At 49.1% G+C, this 15143-nt stretch overlaps 1 protein-coding gene across 1 annotated transcript in view; it reads left to right on the plus strand.

Annotated features, from left to right (window-relative positions):
• Nucleotides 1-733: 733 nt before the first annotated feature.
• The window catches only part of CCP1 (P-loop containing nucleoside triphosphate hydrolases superfamily protein), an 80307-nt gene continuing 65897 nt past the window's right edge, over nt 734-15143 (plus strand). Inside the window, exons 1-3 of the mRNA XM_086526492.1 lie at nt 734-969; nt 1120-1293; nt 1385-1434. Of these exons, the coding sequence (XP_086382618.1) occupies nt 919-969; nt 1120-1293; nt 1385-1434 (275 nt within the window). The 5' untranslated portion in view covers nt 734-918. The remainder of the gene's footprint in view (nt 970-1119; nt 1294-1384; nt 1435-15143) is intronic.

The raw sequence follows: 15143 nt of genomic DNA on the forward strand, positions 1-15143 counted from the left end.
ACTCTCACTTGTCAAATTAAACCATTAAACTAGCAATTTTCACTACAACTCCACAACTCCACATTTCCACCACCTTCTCTAAACAGAGGGAGGAAGCTCTTGTACATGATTGTGAAATTGCGTGCACCTCGTGAACCTGGCTGAGGAAACACTCCATTGAAGGGCGGATTCGCATGGGTAGGGGTAGAACCCCATCCCACTATCGTTAGCAAACTATGCCCATGAGTTTTGACCCGCGCCCTTCTAAAGAATCTATCGCTTCACGCTCGCTACAATAGATCGAACAAATTTGATTGATGCCCATGGTTCAAACAAGGCCGACACTAACGCGTAAACGACGGCACTGCTTGTTGTTAGAGAGAGAGAGAGAGAGAGAGAGAGAGAGAGAGAGAGAGAGAGAGAGAGAGAGAGAGAGAGAGAGAGCTCTTGATTGCTTTGAGCGACAGAGAGAGAAAGATAGTCTATTTTTAATAGGGACTTAAAAAATAGCATAAAAAAGCCTTTAGGAAAGCCTAAAAAATGTGTACACAATTTGATAGGCACCATGCCTATATCACTACTTGCAAGCAGGCAGTACCAACAAATTTGCTGATGAGCGGTGAGGGGTTCCACCCTTGCCGTGCGGATCCGCTCTAACTTGATTTATTGATTTAAGTTCGTGTCCTATTTGGAAATTGGAAAAGTACTGGAGTTGGCCACCTGGACGAAAATGGCTAAAAAATCCCCAAAAAGCTTGTAAGAGATTCATACGTTCCCCTTGTCGGGAAAGTCCCTCCCTCCATCGCCATATCTCGCACAGTCTATCAGCAACTACATCTTTCCTGCATTTAGATCTCATCAAAACAACAAAGTGTTCCTCGCTCTCGCGACGGAGGAGAGAAGGAGATTGCCTCCTTCTTTTCTCCACAATTCACCAGTATGCAAGACAAAGAGAACAACGGCCCTGCCCTCACCCGCTGGAGCTTTGAGGCAAGATCGCACTTCTCTCCAAGCACGTGCATGGACACACACACACACACACACACACACACACACAGAGAGAGAGAGAGAGAGAGAGAGAGAGAGAGAGAGAGAGAGAGAGAGCTCTGATCAATGCCGATTTTCTTTCGTTTTTGTTAGGACTTCAAGCTTATGTATGACTCTAAATTTGGAAGGAAATCGAATGACAAATGTGCGCCTGACAATAATTTATCGGACATGAAAGCTAACGGCAACTTTAAGAACACGGAACATAGCAACGGCAATGGAGTGGCTAAGCGAGAAACGGCAGTCTATGAAAAGTTCATGACGCAGGTGTGCTACTTGGACAACTCGATGCCTATCAAAATGCAATGTTATAGTCAATTCCTCTGATCTGTTTCTGTTGATGGCCTGGATCTTTCAGCCAAATGGTGGAGTACACAATATAGCAGAAAATGGAGTCTCTGACAAATTGTAGGTACCCCATCTACCAGCAGAGATTTTTGGAAGTTGGTTCTTATTTAGATCCAAGTTTGTTCTTCATCATTTATCCATGTTTGTAAGTTCTCTTTTGCAGCAGAGATGATGACAAAACTTTTGAAAGCATCTACAAGTATATATCAATATAAGTAAGGAATTAGCTATTACACGCACAAGCACAAAAGTTCTGTAGGAGGTGTTCGTACTAGAAACAGCTTTGCATCAGCTTTCCATCGACGAGCAGTTTGTGTTTTGCCTGCTAGTATTTATTCACATTGGAAAAGATTTATTTGAATCACAGAGTCCTTAGAAGTCAATGCTGGGGTTAAAGCATGTATAACTTCTGTTATGTGCACGTGGCTCTATGTGCCATGTGGACGTGCTTCATTGACTTTCTAGAGCCAATTTTCCCCTTCTTCCTAGACAGGAGTGTCTAGAATACTAGGAGGATTAGGGCCGGCAATTTTGTGAGCTCGTTTGCAAGACCTGCATGTCTAGACAAGTCCATTAGATTAGGTTTCCAATTTTATTAATAAATGAATTTATTGATTTGTTTGTTGGGTCTGTTGGGGACAGCTTGCCCTACCTAAGCCTAAATAAGTTCATAAACCCAATTCCTAGCTTATAAAGGGACAAGGAGGCCAGCATTTTCTATCAGATGCATTAGCGCTAGAGGAAGGAGAGCCTAGCGTTTTCAGCCTGCAAAACAAGCCCTTAGCGTTTTGTAGAAATTCAGCCTGGTGTTGTCTCCACTCAGCAGATCAACCAGCGTTTTCAGTTTTCAGCGCGTTCCATCGTCGGAATGAGGCTCGGATCGGTCTATGCGGGTTTCCCCTTGCGGTCCGGTATGTTGGTAGCCCCTTGAGCCTCCCCTCGGTCATTCCCTTGTCGGCATCGAGTGCTCCATTGCTGTCCATCATCGGCATCGTCGAGATTGACGTTTTCAGCCCTTCATTCCTCTCACATCGGGAGTGCAAATCAACCCTTTGGTGGCCATCCACAATCCCACATCGAGAAGGATCCAAAGGTGTATCAAATCAGCCCTGGAGGTGCCTCTATTGGAGTCCAAGGAATTGCCCAATGTGATCCCTTTATTAAGTTTGTCTTTTAGGTATTTATTCTACTCATTTATCAAAGTCTGGGTAGGGCAATCTATTGAGGGTGCTATATAAGCAACCCTCATCCCCCATTATTATCATCAATTCATTGCCAAGGTTGGTTGGTTCAGGAGATTCTCTCTCTCTCTCTCTCTCTCTCTCTCTCTCTCGTGCTTTCTCCCCTTGGTCTCTACGCTTTCGCTTCTTCGAATATGACATGGTATTAGAGGTGTGTGCTCCAAGACCCCTTGGTGGAGCAAGGCGATACCGTGAGAAGAGAACCCCTTATTTAGTGGCAGAGGGGCAAACAGTGCTCCATATAATTTATTTGGGCATTTGTGTTGAAGTTCAAGTTATCGGTGTTTGAACTCGTAGGTCGGAGTTCAAGGCATATGCTTATGGCAGGGAACCAATTAGACGTATCTAAAACACTATGGATTAATGCACCAATCCATTGTTGTTGGTCGGATTATGGACAGGATGTGTTTCAAAGTTCATTATCTTTTGGACGTGATGTGTTCACAGTTCACGAATGGGGATTCTTGGACATAGTTTGGGTTACAATTCAATTTTCTAAAAGGCAACCGATGCTCAAGAAGGCATTCTTCTAAGGTACATAGTTGAGGGTAGCAAATCGGAGGTGTATCTAACAAGGGGCTGTTGTTGGGGTGTCCATGGTAGCTTCTTCATGGACTTGGTCTCAGTATTGACGTCCACTATGAGCTGTAGAGAGGGTGTTGGAGTTTTGGCATCTCAAGTGAACTGCCCAATGTGATCCCATTATTTAGTTTGGTTTTTAGGTATTTATTTTATTCATTTGTCAAAGTCTGGGTAGGGCAATTTATAGAGGTATTATCATCAATTCATTGCCAAGGTTGGTTGGTTTAGGAGACTCTCTCTCTCTCTCTCTCTCTCTCTCTCTCTCTCTCTCTCCTTTGACAGCCTCGTCTTGAGGAGTTACCGCGACGATTGTCATCATTCGAGCTGGTAGAGTCTGCACTAGGTATTGCATTGTGTGTACTTTCCATTTACACAATCAACATCAAATACCACATCGGCAATGGTGTGGGGGGCCCTTGAGAGGGTTGGTTGGGACCCCATCGGGTGTCGTTCTCCTCTTCTCTCTCTTTCTCTCTCCCTCTACACATCTCTACTACACTCTCTCATTCCCTCTCTTTGGGAAGAGCAAAAGAAACAATCATTCAAGCTAAAAGGAATCACTAACGCAAGGAAAGAAAGGAAAGGATTTGTGAAAGTGTAAAACCTAGATCTTCACCGTTTCAATTCCGAGGCACCCGACATTGGTATTAGAACTTTGAAGATTTTGCACTAATCCGCTAATCTTTAAAAAGTTTTTTTTTTTCCTCGTGTTTTTTGGTTATGTTGGTAGCCCTTAGGTGTATACTCCTTCCTCTCTTGGAACGGCAAGCCTACCATTGTGTGTAGGACCGTGCGCCTTGAGCGTCGGAAAATAACAACCAATTGTATACTCGGTGTTGCATGCGGGGTGCACCGACGAGGGGGTAGATAGTCTCCCAAAGATTAGTTTGTGACCTTCCTTGAACCTAGAGGAGAAATCCTTTGCATGGTCAAGACTCGTAGTGGTATGGAGACCTCCACCAATCAAGAAGGCGAGCAAGTTCCACCTATGGATCCTCCCATGAGCCCTCCCCCTACGTCTCCCTCTTTGCCACCAAATCCTATGGATGCTATGATGCGCATGATGATGGAGATGATGATGTGGCATGTCACATTGCACATCTAACCCTATGTGCATGTGGACAAGCTACTTCAGGTCCAGGGTTCAGGTCAGCTTAGGAAGTGTTCTGGTACCTTTGTTGAAGTTTGTGAGCCTGTGCGCAGGCCGTGCATGTCCAGGCACTTAGAGTAGTTGCATATCCTTTGGTTGCACACAACATGATCATCAACATGACAGTCGATACCCATCATGAGCATTTTATAGTGCACATAACCCATTTTCCCCAATTATTCATTTTCACTTATTATTTAATAAGTGACTTTTGTTGGAAAACTGGGTAGGGCAAATTTGCTAAGCTACTATAAAAGAAACCTAGCGCTAGCATTTTTTGGCAGAAGAGATAGCAGAAGTTCTAGCAACTTGCAATGCACCTTCATCGGCAGGAGGCCCTAGCGTTTCCAGCCAACAGATTCAGCATCGCGTTTTCAGGTTGCAGATCAGCCTTGGGTGTTTTTGCTATAGACCACCTGGCGTTTTTCAGTTGCAGACCTTGCCTAGCGTTTTGCAGTTTCGGCAACAAATCAGCCCCAGTGCATTAGCGTTTTCAGTTTTCAGCACTTAGACAGAGAAAATCAGCCCCTAGCCTCGCAGATCTCACCTACCCGCAACAGATCCTCACCGTACTGTCAGATCAGCCAACGTTTTCAGATTCAGCCTGCTGTCCGCAGATTTCAGCATCTGCGTTTTCAGCGCACCGTCGTCGAGTCGTCGCTGTCGCCGTCCTCGCCGACACAGTGTCAAAATTCAGCAGAAAGTCAGCATTTGCAGATTTCAGCCCTAGTGTTTTCAAATTTAAGACTTGCTTCTTACCTCGACAGCACCTCAAGCGATTGATTGAAAGAGGATTTTTGGACTTTGTCTCAACAAGGTAAACCTGTGATATCGTATGCTAACAATGTGTCAGTTAGGTGGACAATTGCGGAAATTGAGTGAGGAAAGGTTGGAGGCTTTTCTCTTTGAATTGGACCACTCGATCAAGTTTGATGTGGAACTAGGTGATCCAAAGACATTGCAAGAAGCTATAGACTTGGCTCAACTCCAAGAGATGATGAAACCATAGTAACAGGGAACGGGCGGAACGGGGCCTTCCCGTTCCCGGAACGCGTTCCCAAGCCCGGCGCCTCCTCGAAACGGGAACATGACCGGAACGTGTTCCCTTCCCAGGCATAACCGGAACGGCAGTCGGAACGGGGCCCGGAACGGCATCCGGAACGCGTAACGGAAAATCCGGAACACCAAAGTTATAAAAAATGACAGTTTGGGGCAGTTTTTTTGAACTTTTGGGAGGGTGTTATTTCCATCCTCTCCTATATAAAGAAGGGCTTTAAACCCTCTCTCTCTCAAGCTCTCTACCTCACCCTCTCCCTCAAGGCTCTCTCTCCCTCTCCCTCTCCCTTTCCCTTAAGCGTACCGTTTCGGCCTCCGTTCCCGTTCCGCCATCCCGAGGGCCTTCCGTTCCGGAAACGTCCCGGAGCCCCACGTTCCCGTTCCGTGTAACTATGGATCATGAAACTGGCCCGTAGGGTGGTAGACGTAGGCTTTCACCCGAAACTTTACTTTAGACTTTAGGACACAGAGAAACTTTGCAAAAGAAAACCTATAACGGGAATTGATACTTCAAACACACACGGCTTGGAAGTTAGAGCGCTACCAAGCAGACGCCGACACCTGTTGGCCCCAAAGACTGGCGCCCCTTTCGGTATTTCTTTATTGTATTCAAAGAGGGAATAAAACTTGTGATTTCCTACGAGCTGTCCCGCATAATTCGGGCTGAAAATGACCTGTTTTGGCTTGATTCCGGCAGCATAACTATACTAGGACGCTTCACAGACAGTATCCCCACGCAATAGATGACTTCCCCGACGCATACGGACACTTTGCAAAACCTGGCGAGAATCTGCAGCATGCTGAATTCTCTGTTTTCTGCCCTGAAAATGCGCCAAATCACCTGTACAGCGGTCCCCTCGCATCCCTGGACCTCCTAGGGGTATTAGGGACCGGTTAGGGCCGAAACCCTAAACCTGCAAAAATACGCAGCATGCTGTATTTCCCTGTTTTGGGCTCCGTTTCGCGAGCCGGTCGCACTGTAGCAAGTCCTCGAGCTCTCACACCTGTAGGGCTACTTGCCCTTTGAATCGGACGAGATTTCTCACATGAAATCTCTCCGAATTCACGTGTACCTACGGGGGATTAGCAACTAGCTAATCCAGTACCTGTGCAAGAGGCTCTTGCCTCGGCAATGGCACATGAACCCACACAACTGTACATAGGTCAAATGAAGAGCCGTCTTGTGGGGCATCACATAACTGCGCGGAGGGGGGGGAGAGAGAGAGCAGTGAATGCTGTGCAAGGCTTCAGTTCTTGCACTTCACTGTACATAGAGGGTAGGCAAGCACACAGTAGCTTTGGTACCTGCAACAATCAACAATCCACCATACGGCTGAAAATGCAGCCCACGTTTTATTTTTAATGCTTCTCTCTCTCTTAAGTTGGAAAATGCCCAAAAATGTGCCAAGTGGCACTCATGCATTAATTCTCCGCTTTGGACCTTCTGGTCTAAAAATATCTCAACCGGTTGCTCAATTGACTTAGCAGCAGAGTAATGAAATGTTCCTCTTGTCATTCTGGAGCTAATGACGTGAACAAATTTCGTGGCCCAAAATAGCAGTTCCCTAAATTTTAGGAGAGGCTTCTATTGGACTCTCACTGGTCATCTGACCATCTTTCACCATCTTTCACCACTGGGACCACGTCCAAAAATGCAATGTAACCCAGTTCTCGAGTGATTTTCTCTTGGCGACCCCACCTTGTCACTGTGCTTCTATGGAGTTAATTTCCTAGTATGCACCAACTTATTAAGTGCGGGGAGGGGACCTAGATGACTTTGAACTGAGCCTAGACACCCTTTTACTACTGGAATTCTAGTGCCGACCAACTTCCCGTCTTGCAGTGAAACTACTGTTTCACATTGGCCACACAATGTCTGGCCATTTGCAACTTCAAAAAGAGGGTCTCAAAAATTAAACGAAAATCATCGGAAAGAAACCAACAAGTAAGGTTAGCAGTTGCCACGTCCTCGTGACAGCAATTAGCCATTGCCACGTGCTCGTGATATACCCCCCTCTTGAAATCGCAAACGTCCTCGATTGTATGCATATATACATGCCATTGATGATCTTGTGTTGTTAGCACGCTTTTATCATCTCATGTACCTGCAAGAAAGGTTATAACACATAGATACAAATCACTTAATGAGACCACCATACTTTTGTCATTTCCATCTATGATAGAAGTGAACATTATACGTTTAACACTTAAAAAGCGATGCACACTTCTATTTTTTTTTTCCGAGAAAAAGATCCTTCTATTAGTTAATGAAATTGCCCATAGGGCTACAAACACCTCTTCGAGAGAGGGCTACAACAACCATGATGGGGAGACTCTCCCAATGAAAAAACACCATATGTACAATGAGGCTAAATCAAGAAATAGGAGGAGGGAAAAGCCACATAGGTGGACGGTAGTGCCATCTGAGGACACCTTGGACCATGGTGAAAAAAGGCCCAGGACGCCAGAGTCGAAGGAAAGCCTCTCTGCGCTCCCGCATGCGGTCGGAGCTGCCCTGGAGTCTCTCGAGCTGTCCTTTGAGAGTGGATCAGCTCTAGCCAAAGATCACGAAGAGTCTCTGCTGGTGGTACAAGGTGAGCCTCAAAGATGCGGAAGCAGCGGGCCCGCCAGATGAACCAGAGTGTCAGGCCACTGATGAGCTCCCAGCACTCCTCTCTCTCACTGCACCACTCTTGTGGAGTAAGCTCTGTGGCAGGCTGGAGTGTTGGTCGCCCCCCTGCATCACTATCATCCTGCTGGTGGAAGATAGTTCAAATTGAAGTGCCGGGCCCGTGAGAGTGGACCAAGCAGCTGCCCCCCAAGTGTATTGCCGAGCCGTGGAAAGAGTAGGCATCAGCTGAAGAACACGAAGCCACACCTACTGTGCCAAAGGACAATCCCAAAGACAGTGACACTGACTCTCCACAAGATGGTCACAAGCTGCACATGCGGCCGAGAGACCACTATGCACTAGCCAGCTCCCAACTGCTGTAGCTTTGTGTGCGACCAGCCTTTGAAACAAAGTGACTCGCCTTGGCTGTCTGGAGTCCCACAACCGCTCCCAAAAAGCTGCCAGCTGTGAGACCCTCCTCCTGCCAATGAGGTGCTGCAGCAGGGCGAGTCTCTCTGTGTTGCCAGTATGTGACGTCCCAGTCGAATAGTGTACTGAAAGAAAGGGACACCTGGGTGGTCTACAAAATAGAAAGGGTCCCTCCAAAGCCACTCTCCAGGATCCCACTGTACTCGTGCTAGTGGACAACACTCCCAAGCTCACAGTCTCCAATGTCCAGTCTCAAGAGCTGCTGTCTCAAGAGCTGCTGGTCCAGGATCGATGACACAAGTCCTCCCAAGATACCCACCACTCGGATCCTTTGAAAACAACACTGCCACCTGCGGGGCCTCTACTGCAACTCGTTGTAAGCGTCCCTCACCCTGTAACTCGAAAAACAGGGAGGGAACAGTCTCTGAGCAAGCCCGAACTGAGATGAGAACCTCCAGTTGCGTGAAGGCTCCCATCCATTTGGGCGCTGCTGGCTCGAGAGGGGTGAGCCACTCAGCTGGTACTGCCTCTGAGATGTCCTACCACTTGCTCTACACCCCTCTCATGCCCTGTAAGCTGAAAGCCCTGCAGCTCCTCTGACAAGCTTGAAAACTGTAACCAATCACCTAAAGAGCATGCTGGACCCGCTGCCATGGGACCCCAAGAAACATGAAGCCGACTACCAACCAAGGGGCCTCTCTGAGTGCTAACCATGGGGTTCCGAACAAGGGGTTGTCGGAGACGCTCCTTCGTGCAAGTAGACTGCTGTTGCTCCAGGCCTCACCGCAAATGCTCCCAAGATCGAAGTAAACTCACAGCGAAGCGGTCCTCCAGTCTCCTGCTCAAACCAACTCTGCGCAACTCTGTGAAGATCCATCTGGTCGAAGGTCGCCAGGGGCCTCCTGCCTGAGGCACCCTAGCACGAAGCCGCTATAGCAAGGACTCCTTCCCGGGCTCCTCACCTAGAAGTCGTCCTTTGATGATGAACTTCCCAAGAAGGGCTCTGCTCTGCTGTGCTGGGTCTATGATCCCAAGCCCTCCCTCTGAACAAGGAAGAGTGATGACCTGCCAAGCCACTTTGGCCCGGGCTATGTGAGTGTCACACCCTGACCAAAGGAAGTTCCTAATTAGCCTCTCTACCTGGTTGATACAAGAACTCGAGAAGATCCAACAAGAAGTGATGTACCACAGTCGCCAACAACACCTGGTTGGCCACTACAACTCTGCCGGCCAAAGAAAGTCGTGCGGAGCTCCAATGTAACAACTTCCTCTTGATAGACAGGAGGAGGGGAGCAATCTGCTGCTCGGGAGACAAGTCCGGACCAACTTGACAGCCCAAGTGCCGAACTGCAGTCCCTGGGGAAATCCACGTAAAACCCTCACCTGGCATCCAATCGGGCATAGGAGCACTACCAACCGAGAAAGCTAGATGCACAACAAAAGGTCTCTAGAGCCTGCTCACACCTGTGAAGGTTGCCTCTTGGCCATCCGAGTACAAGGCTGAGTCGTCGGCAAACTCAACGTCCAGTAGCTCATCTCCCCGAATAGGGAGTTCTAAGACCCATGCCCGTCTGAGACGCTGCTCCTCCTCTCTCGCTGTAGCCAGGCGAGCCAAAGACTCCTAGAGAAAGAAACGACTAAGCTGAGCTAGTCCTGAGGCCACTCTGTCAGCATGAGAATCTTGCATGTCCAAGCTCTCTGTCCAAAGAGCCTCCACTCGCTCTCTGAGTGCAGAGTCCAGCAAGACCCTCTCAGGGATGCGAAGCATCGTGCTCCCCCTCCTCTGCCTATCTGCCACTGTGAGGATCACTGGTGCATGGTCTGAGAAGGAAGTCCCTGCCAGAATGCCAACTGTCCCACCCAAGTCACAGAAATGGTCACTAGTGTAGAAGCAATCTATCCGCGATAGATTCACTCCTCCCACTCTACGGTCCGAACGAGAGAAGGCTAGGCTGTCTGGGGGCCTCACAAAGCTAGAGTGCTGCCACACATCCGAAACCCTCAGTCATACAAAACCTCTCCCAAGCTGCCAACTCAACTCCATGCACAGTAGCATGGCTACCATCAATCCTGTCAGAAGGGTCCTCCAACATGTTGAAGTCACCCCCTATGCACCACTGCTCTACCTGCGGCAGAGACTCAACAATCCGTGACTAAAACTCTTCTCGTGCACTCGCCACATTGGGCGCATATATGTTCAGGAAGCCCACAAGGCAACCCTGAACCTGCATAGTGATCTAATGAGCCCTGCGTGGCACAATAATCCCTCTGCCCACAATGGCCCGCTGCAAAGAATTCGCAATAGTCATACATACCCCACCTTGGATGCCTCTAGGTCCAAAAGCAATTGACCAAAGAGTATCATATCGTCCACGCAAGAGCTGACCACATCGTCTAATGCGGCTCTCACACAGATGATGCTCCTGTAGCATAAGGAGATCAATCTCTCCTCCCACAAGGCAACATTGAAGCTCCTGACGCTGTCGGCCACTTTGACACTGAAATTGGGGCCCACCTAATCCCTGCACGTTTCATGAGACGATGCTCATGGGGAGTGAGAGAGAACAGATGTTGCCGCAACAGCTAAACGTGCTATCTTCGAGGCTGGCTTGGATGGGGAGTAATCCGCATCCGAGCGTCCTCTAGATAGGCGTGACTGCAAAGAGTGCCTGGCCCAAGCCCAAGTAGACCAAGCTGTGCGTAAAGCGACCTCCTCTGTCCAGGAGTCCTCATGAATGTGTACATAGCAAGGCGGGCACTGCGTATCAACAAAGAAGTGAACCACAATGTGTCTACATCCTGCTGCATCTGGAGGGGTCACAACAAACTTGGCCAATGGCCACAGAGTCTGAAACATGTTTGTAACTCCTAGGTCTCCCATGTGGTGAGAGAACTCTAGGGCCTGTGTCTGGAGCCACTCCAACACTAAGTCGAGAGTCCACTCCATTTGGTCCTTGCCGCAAAGGGGAAAAGAGAAGCCAACCGCTGAGTCCAAGGCCTCTATCCCCTTAGCTGCAAGGAACAAAACATTAACCCTGAAGCAGGCTGTCTCAAGGTCTGATGAGGAGTCGCCGAGAAAGCGTATAAAGTCGTAGGCACAGAAGTCCCATCGGCGCCGAATGTCGAAGCTCGGCAGACCACGAGGGACTGCTGCAAAGGGAGATGTCTGTACCTGTAGAGGGGTCGCAAGAAAGGCTGTCCCTCTCTCGCCAAGCGACTCGTGGCAAAGGCGCTGCCAAGAGATCTCCTAGCAGTCGGGGATGGCCCTGCCCCCTGGGTCAATTGTGGAACTGGAGCGGGAGGGGGGGGGGAGGGGGTGTAGGAGCAGGGGGAGGTGGGGGAGAAGAGGAGCGAGGGGGATCGGCAAAGGTAGAGGGGCTGAGGAGGAGAGGCGGTGGGAGGGGGGGGGGGGGCGCTAATGAAAAGGGGGGGAACTCGGGGAGAGGGGGGTTGTCGAGGGTGAAGCTGAGGTGGGAACCCACTGCTGCTGGGCAGGTGTCTAAGGACCACTCTAAGTGCCAGGCTGTCGCTGTGGCCCCTGCTGTCGTCGACCACGAACCTTTTGCCATCCCTCCTCCGCCGGAGCACCAGGCTCTGAGGGTGGCTCTGCTTGTGTGCTCTGTGTCTCTGCCTGTGGCTGCTGTCCAACCCTTGCAGGTTGGGGCTGGGCTTGTGGTGTAGGTTGGGGCCTCCTTCGTGGACAGGCCTTCGCAAGATGGCCCATCTTTCGACAAATAAAGCACTGATTCGAGAGGCCCGAATACTCCACGCTCTGTTCTATTCACGCTCTGTCTAAACTAACCCCCACTCACTCGAGGGAGTAAGATGACCTTCGGGAGAGTGTGAGTATCCCTAACCAGAACGCGAACTGAGGGAATGCCGGCCGCCTTGGCAGCTACTGAGGCTGCCGTGCGAGGTGTCTCCAGGACAATCCCAATCGCTGAGCCTATCCTGGACAAAAGTGGTAGGTACTCCCTCCGCAAACTAGGAAAGCAGACGGAGATAGGAATGTCTGCCTCCTCTACCAGAACATCTGAAGCTGGGTCAAAACCATGTCTCCACTGTCGAAAGTGGGCTCGAACCGCTCGGATGGTCAAGGGGCTCATCGCGATGACCTTGGACGCCATCTCGGAGGTCTCAACTCTATCTGATAGTAGCCGCGTCCGAGGAACTCAACAATTCGGAATCGGCAGTGGCTGTAATAACCCTAGTGCCTTTTGTGTAAGGTGCAACGGAAGTGAATGTTGAACTTTGCTCAAGATGAGTGCTCCGAAATGTGCCCAAGGGTTCCTTTTACTTACAGAAGGGAGAGCCTTCCGTTCCTTTAGTGAGAGAATGCAAATGATCACAAACAAAGTGAATGACACTGTGAATGAAGAGAGAGAGAGAGAGAGAGAGAGAGAGAGAGAGAGAGAGAGAGAGAGAGAGAGAGAGAGAGAGAGAGAGAGAGAGAGAGAGATTTGGGTCTCCATGCGAAGGGCTATCATACGCTCACCTCCCTCATGTCGTGAGGAGATTGAGCGCCAACCTCTCATTTGGAATGATGCAGTTCTTGATTCTTCGGTTAATCCTCCCCGTCAGCTTGGAGAGAGGACTCACATTGATTGGGCTGCTTGGGACACTGGCCTTGCTGCCTCTATGCGGTTGTTTCATGAGACACGTATGCTGGATGCAGATTTTGTGACAGAACATTATGACATTGGTCGCGGAGTGACAGACAGACTGCTTGAGATTGACTTCGCCGTTCCTTCACAGTGGGATGCCGTCATGCGAGGCACGGTTCAGATGCCTCCCCATAGTGGCTGGGAAGGTCTCTTTGCTCAGAGCACTCTCTTATTAGTTCGTTTAGACACCATGCTGTTCACAATTGATACAGACTACTCTCAGGGGATTCATGTTAGATTGACATATGCTACCACCTCTCCGCACCTTGTCTACCCCGACGCTCGATGGGAGGCCATACGAGTAGTAGGCTCCCGTGGGAAGCGTCGTTGTGTTGACCCTCGTTTCGCTTCTGCTGATGCCGCTTTTTGGAGGCTTTGGGTGTTGGAGGGTCGTGCACTATCTCAGCTTTATTGGGACCCAGGAGAGTGGCATTGGCCTCACTCTAACCCCACTAGTGCACCTGTATCATTCTTTGAGTACACTGTCAGAATTGGAAGATTAGCATTGATGAGACAACACCCACAACAGCCCACTCGTATGCGTTTCTGGTTACATACAGGCCTTTACCATGCCTATCTACAACAGTTTTGGTCAGCCATCTGGGATTTACATGCGGCTCGTCGTATTTCTTTTTTCATGTGGATGATTGCACATGCAGGACTTCCAGTTGGGACTTGGCTAGCTACTATGGGTCATGATCCGTTATGTACTCGATGTCCTCTGCGACTACCCGAGTCCCCTGCACACTGTCTTTGGTCATGCTCCTCTTCCCATATCGTGTGGCTGGCAGTTTGCTTTTTACTTAGCAGAGCCAGTGTTCAGCATGGATTTCTCACTTGGGGATCTGTTTCATGGTTGATGCCGATGCCCAGGCCGCATCTTTTCTACGAGGGCTCAGACACAGATCCAGCTCTTATGCTTACCTCAACTGGTTATCGGCGAGGGACTTTGGCTATGTTACCACAGATCGCTTGGCAGGGGGATATCCTCAGACCCGTGATGAAGTTTTTTCAGTCATCACTAGCATTACACTATGGAATATTTGGAGAGCTCGTTGTATTCACATTCTTAGTGCAACACCACAGCTCCTTCAGGATACCCTCACGGCCATTTGGATGGACATCATTCACACCCTCATTTGGCAGTGGGATTCTTCCTCAGGTACCTCTAGAGCAGCCGAGGCTCGTCGATTTGCCTTCCTTCGGCGTTGGGCCAGATCACCACTCTTCTTCACACTTACAGGTGGCCAGATTACATGGCATTATGCCCCCCCTCAGTGGCTTCTCCTTCACTCATCACACAGACCACCATGAGATTGTTCTAGTCGAGTTGTCACTATAGTGGCTCTCACCCTTCCATTCAGATTGTACACCCCACGTGATAGGCTATTTTGGCATCCGCTGGGGATTATATTGTACTCAGTAATATATAGCCCTGATTTTTCCAAAAAAAAGAGAGAGAGAGAGAGAGAGAGAGAGAGAGAGAGAGAGAGAGAGAGAGAGAGAGAGAGAGAGAGAGAGAGGAATACGACACTAGACGAGTGGTTCTTCATGCTGTCAAAAGACATACCTTGAAGAGAGACTGTGGATCTTGACTCCAGCCAGGATCTGTCCTTTGCGACTTAACAATCTGCAAAACAGGGTTAGCTTTTCCTGGCACATATTGAATCAAACCTCCAAATTGCTCAAAAAATTGTGACCACCGTGCTTGGCGATCACTCCAATGACACTTAAGGGCTTGGTGATCTGTGCGAATTGTGAACTCTCTACCATACAGAAAATGCTTCCAATGCTTAAGAGAGTGAATGACGGACAAAAGTTCTATATCATAAATTGAATAGTTCTTTTCTGCACTATTGAGCTTCCGACTTAGGAATGCAACTGGACGGCCATGCTGCTGAAGCACAACGCCTATGGAAACATTGCTCGCATCCGTCCATACCTCAAAGGGGTCATCCCAAGAGGGAAGGATAAGGCACGGTGCTTCTGTCACCGCAACCTTGAGAGCTGGGAAAGCCTCAATGGCTGCCTCGGGG

Source organism: Adiantum capillus-veneris, chromosome 13, assembly GCF_014529385.1.
Source record: "Adiantum capillus-veneris isolate H3 chromosome 13, ASM1452938v2, whole genome shotgun sequence".
NCBI classification, from domain to species: Eukaryota; Viridiplantae; Streptophyta; class Polypodiopsida; order Polypodiales; family Pteridaceae; genus Adiantum; species Adiantum capillus-veneris.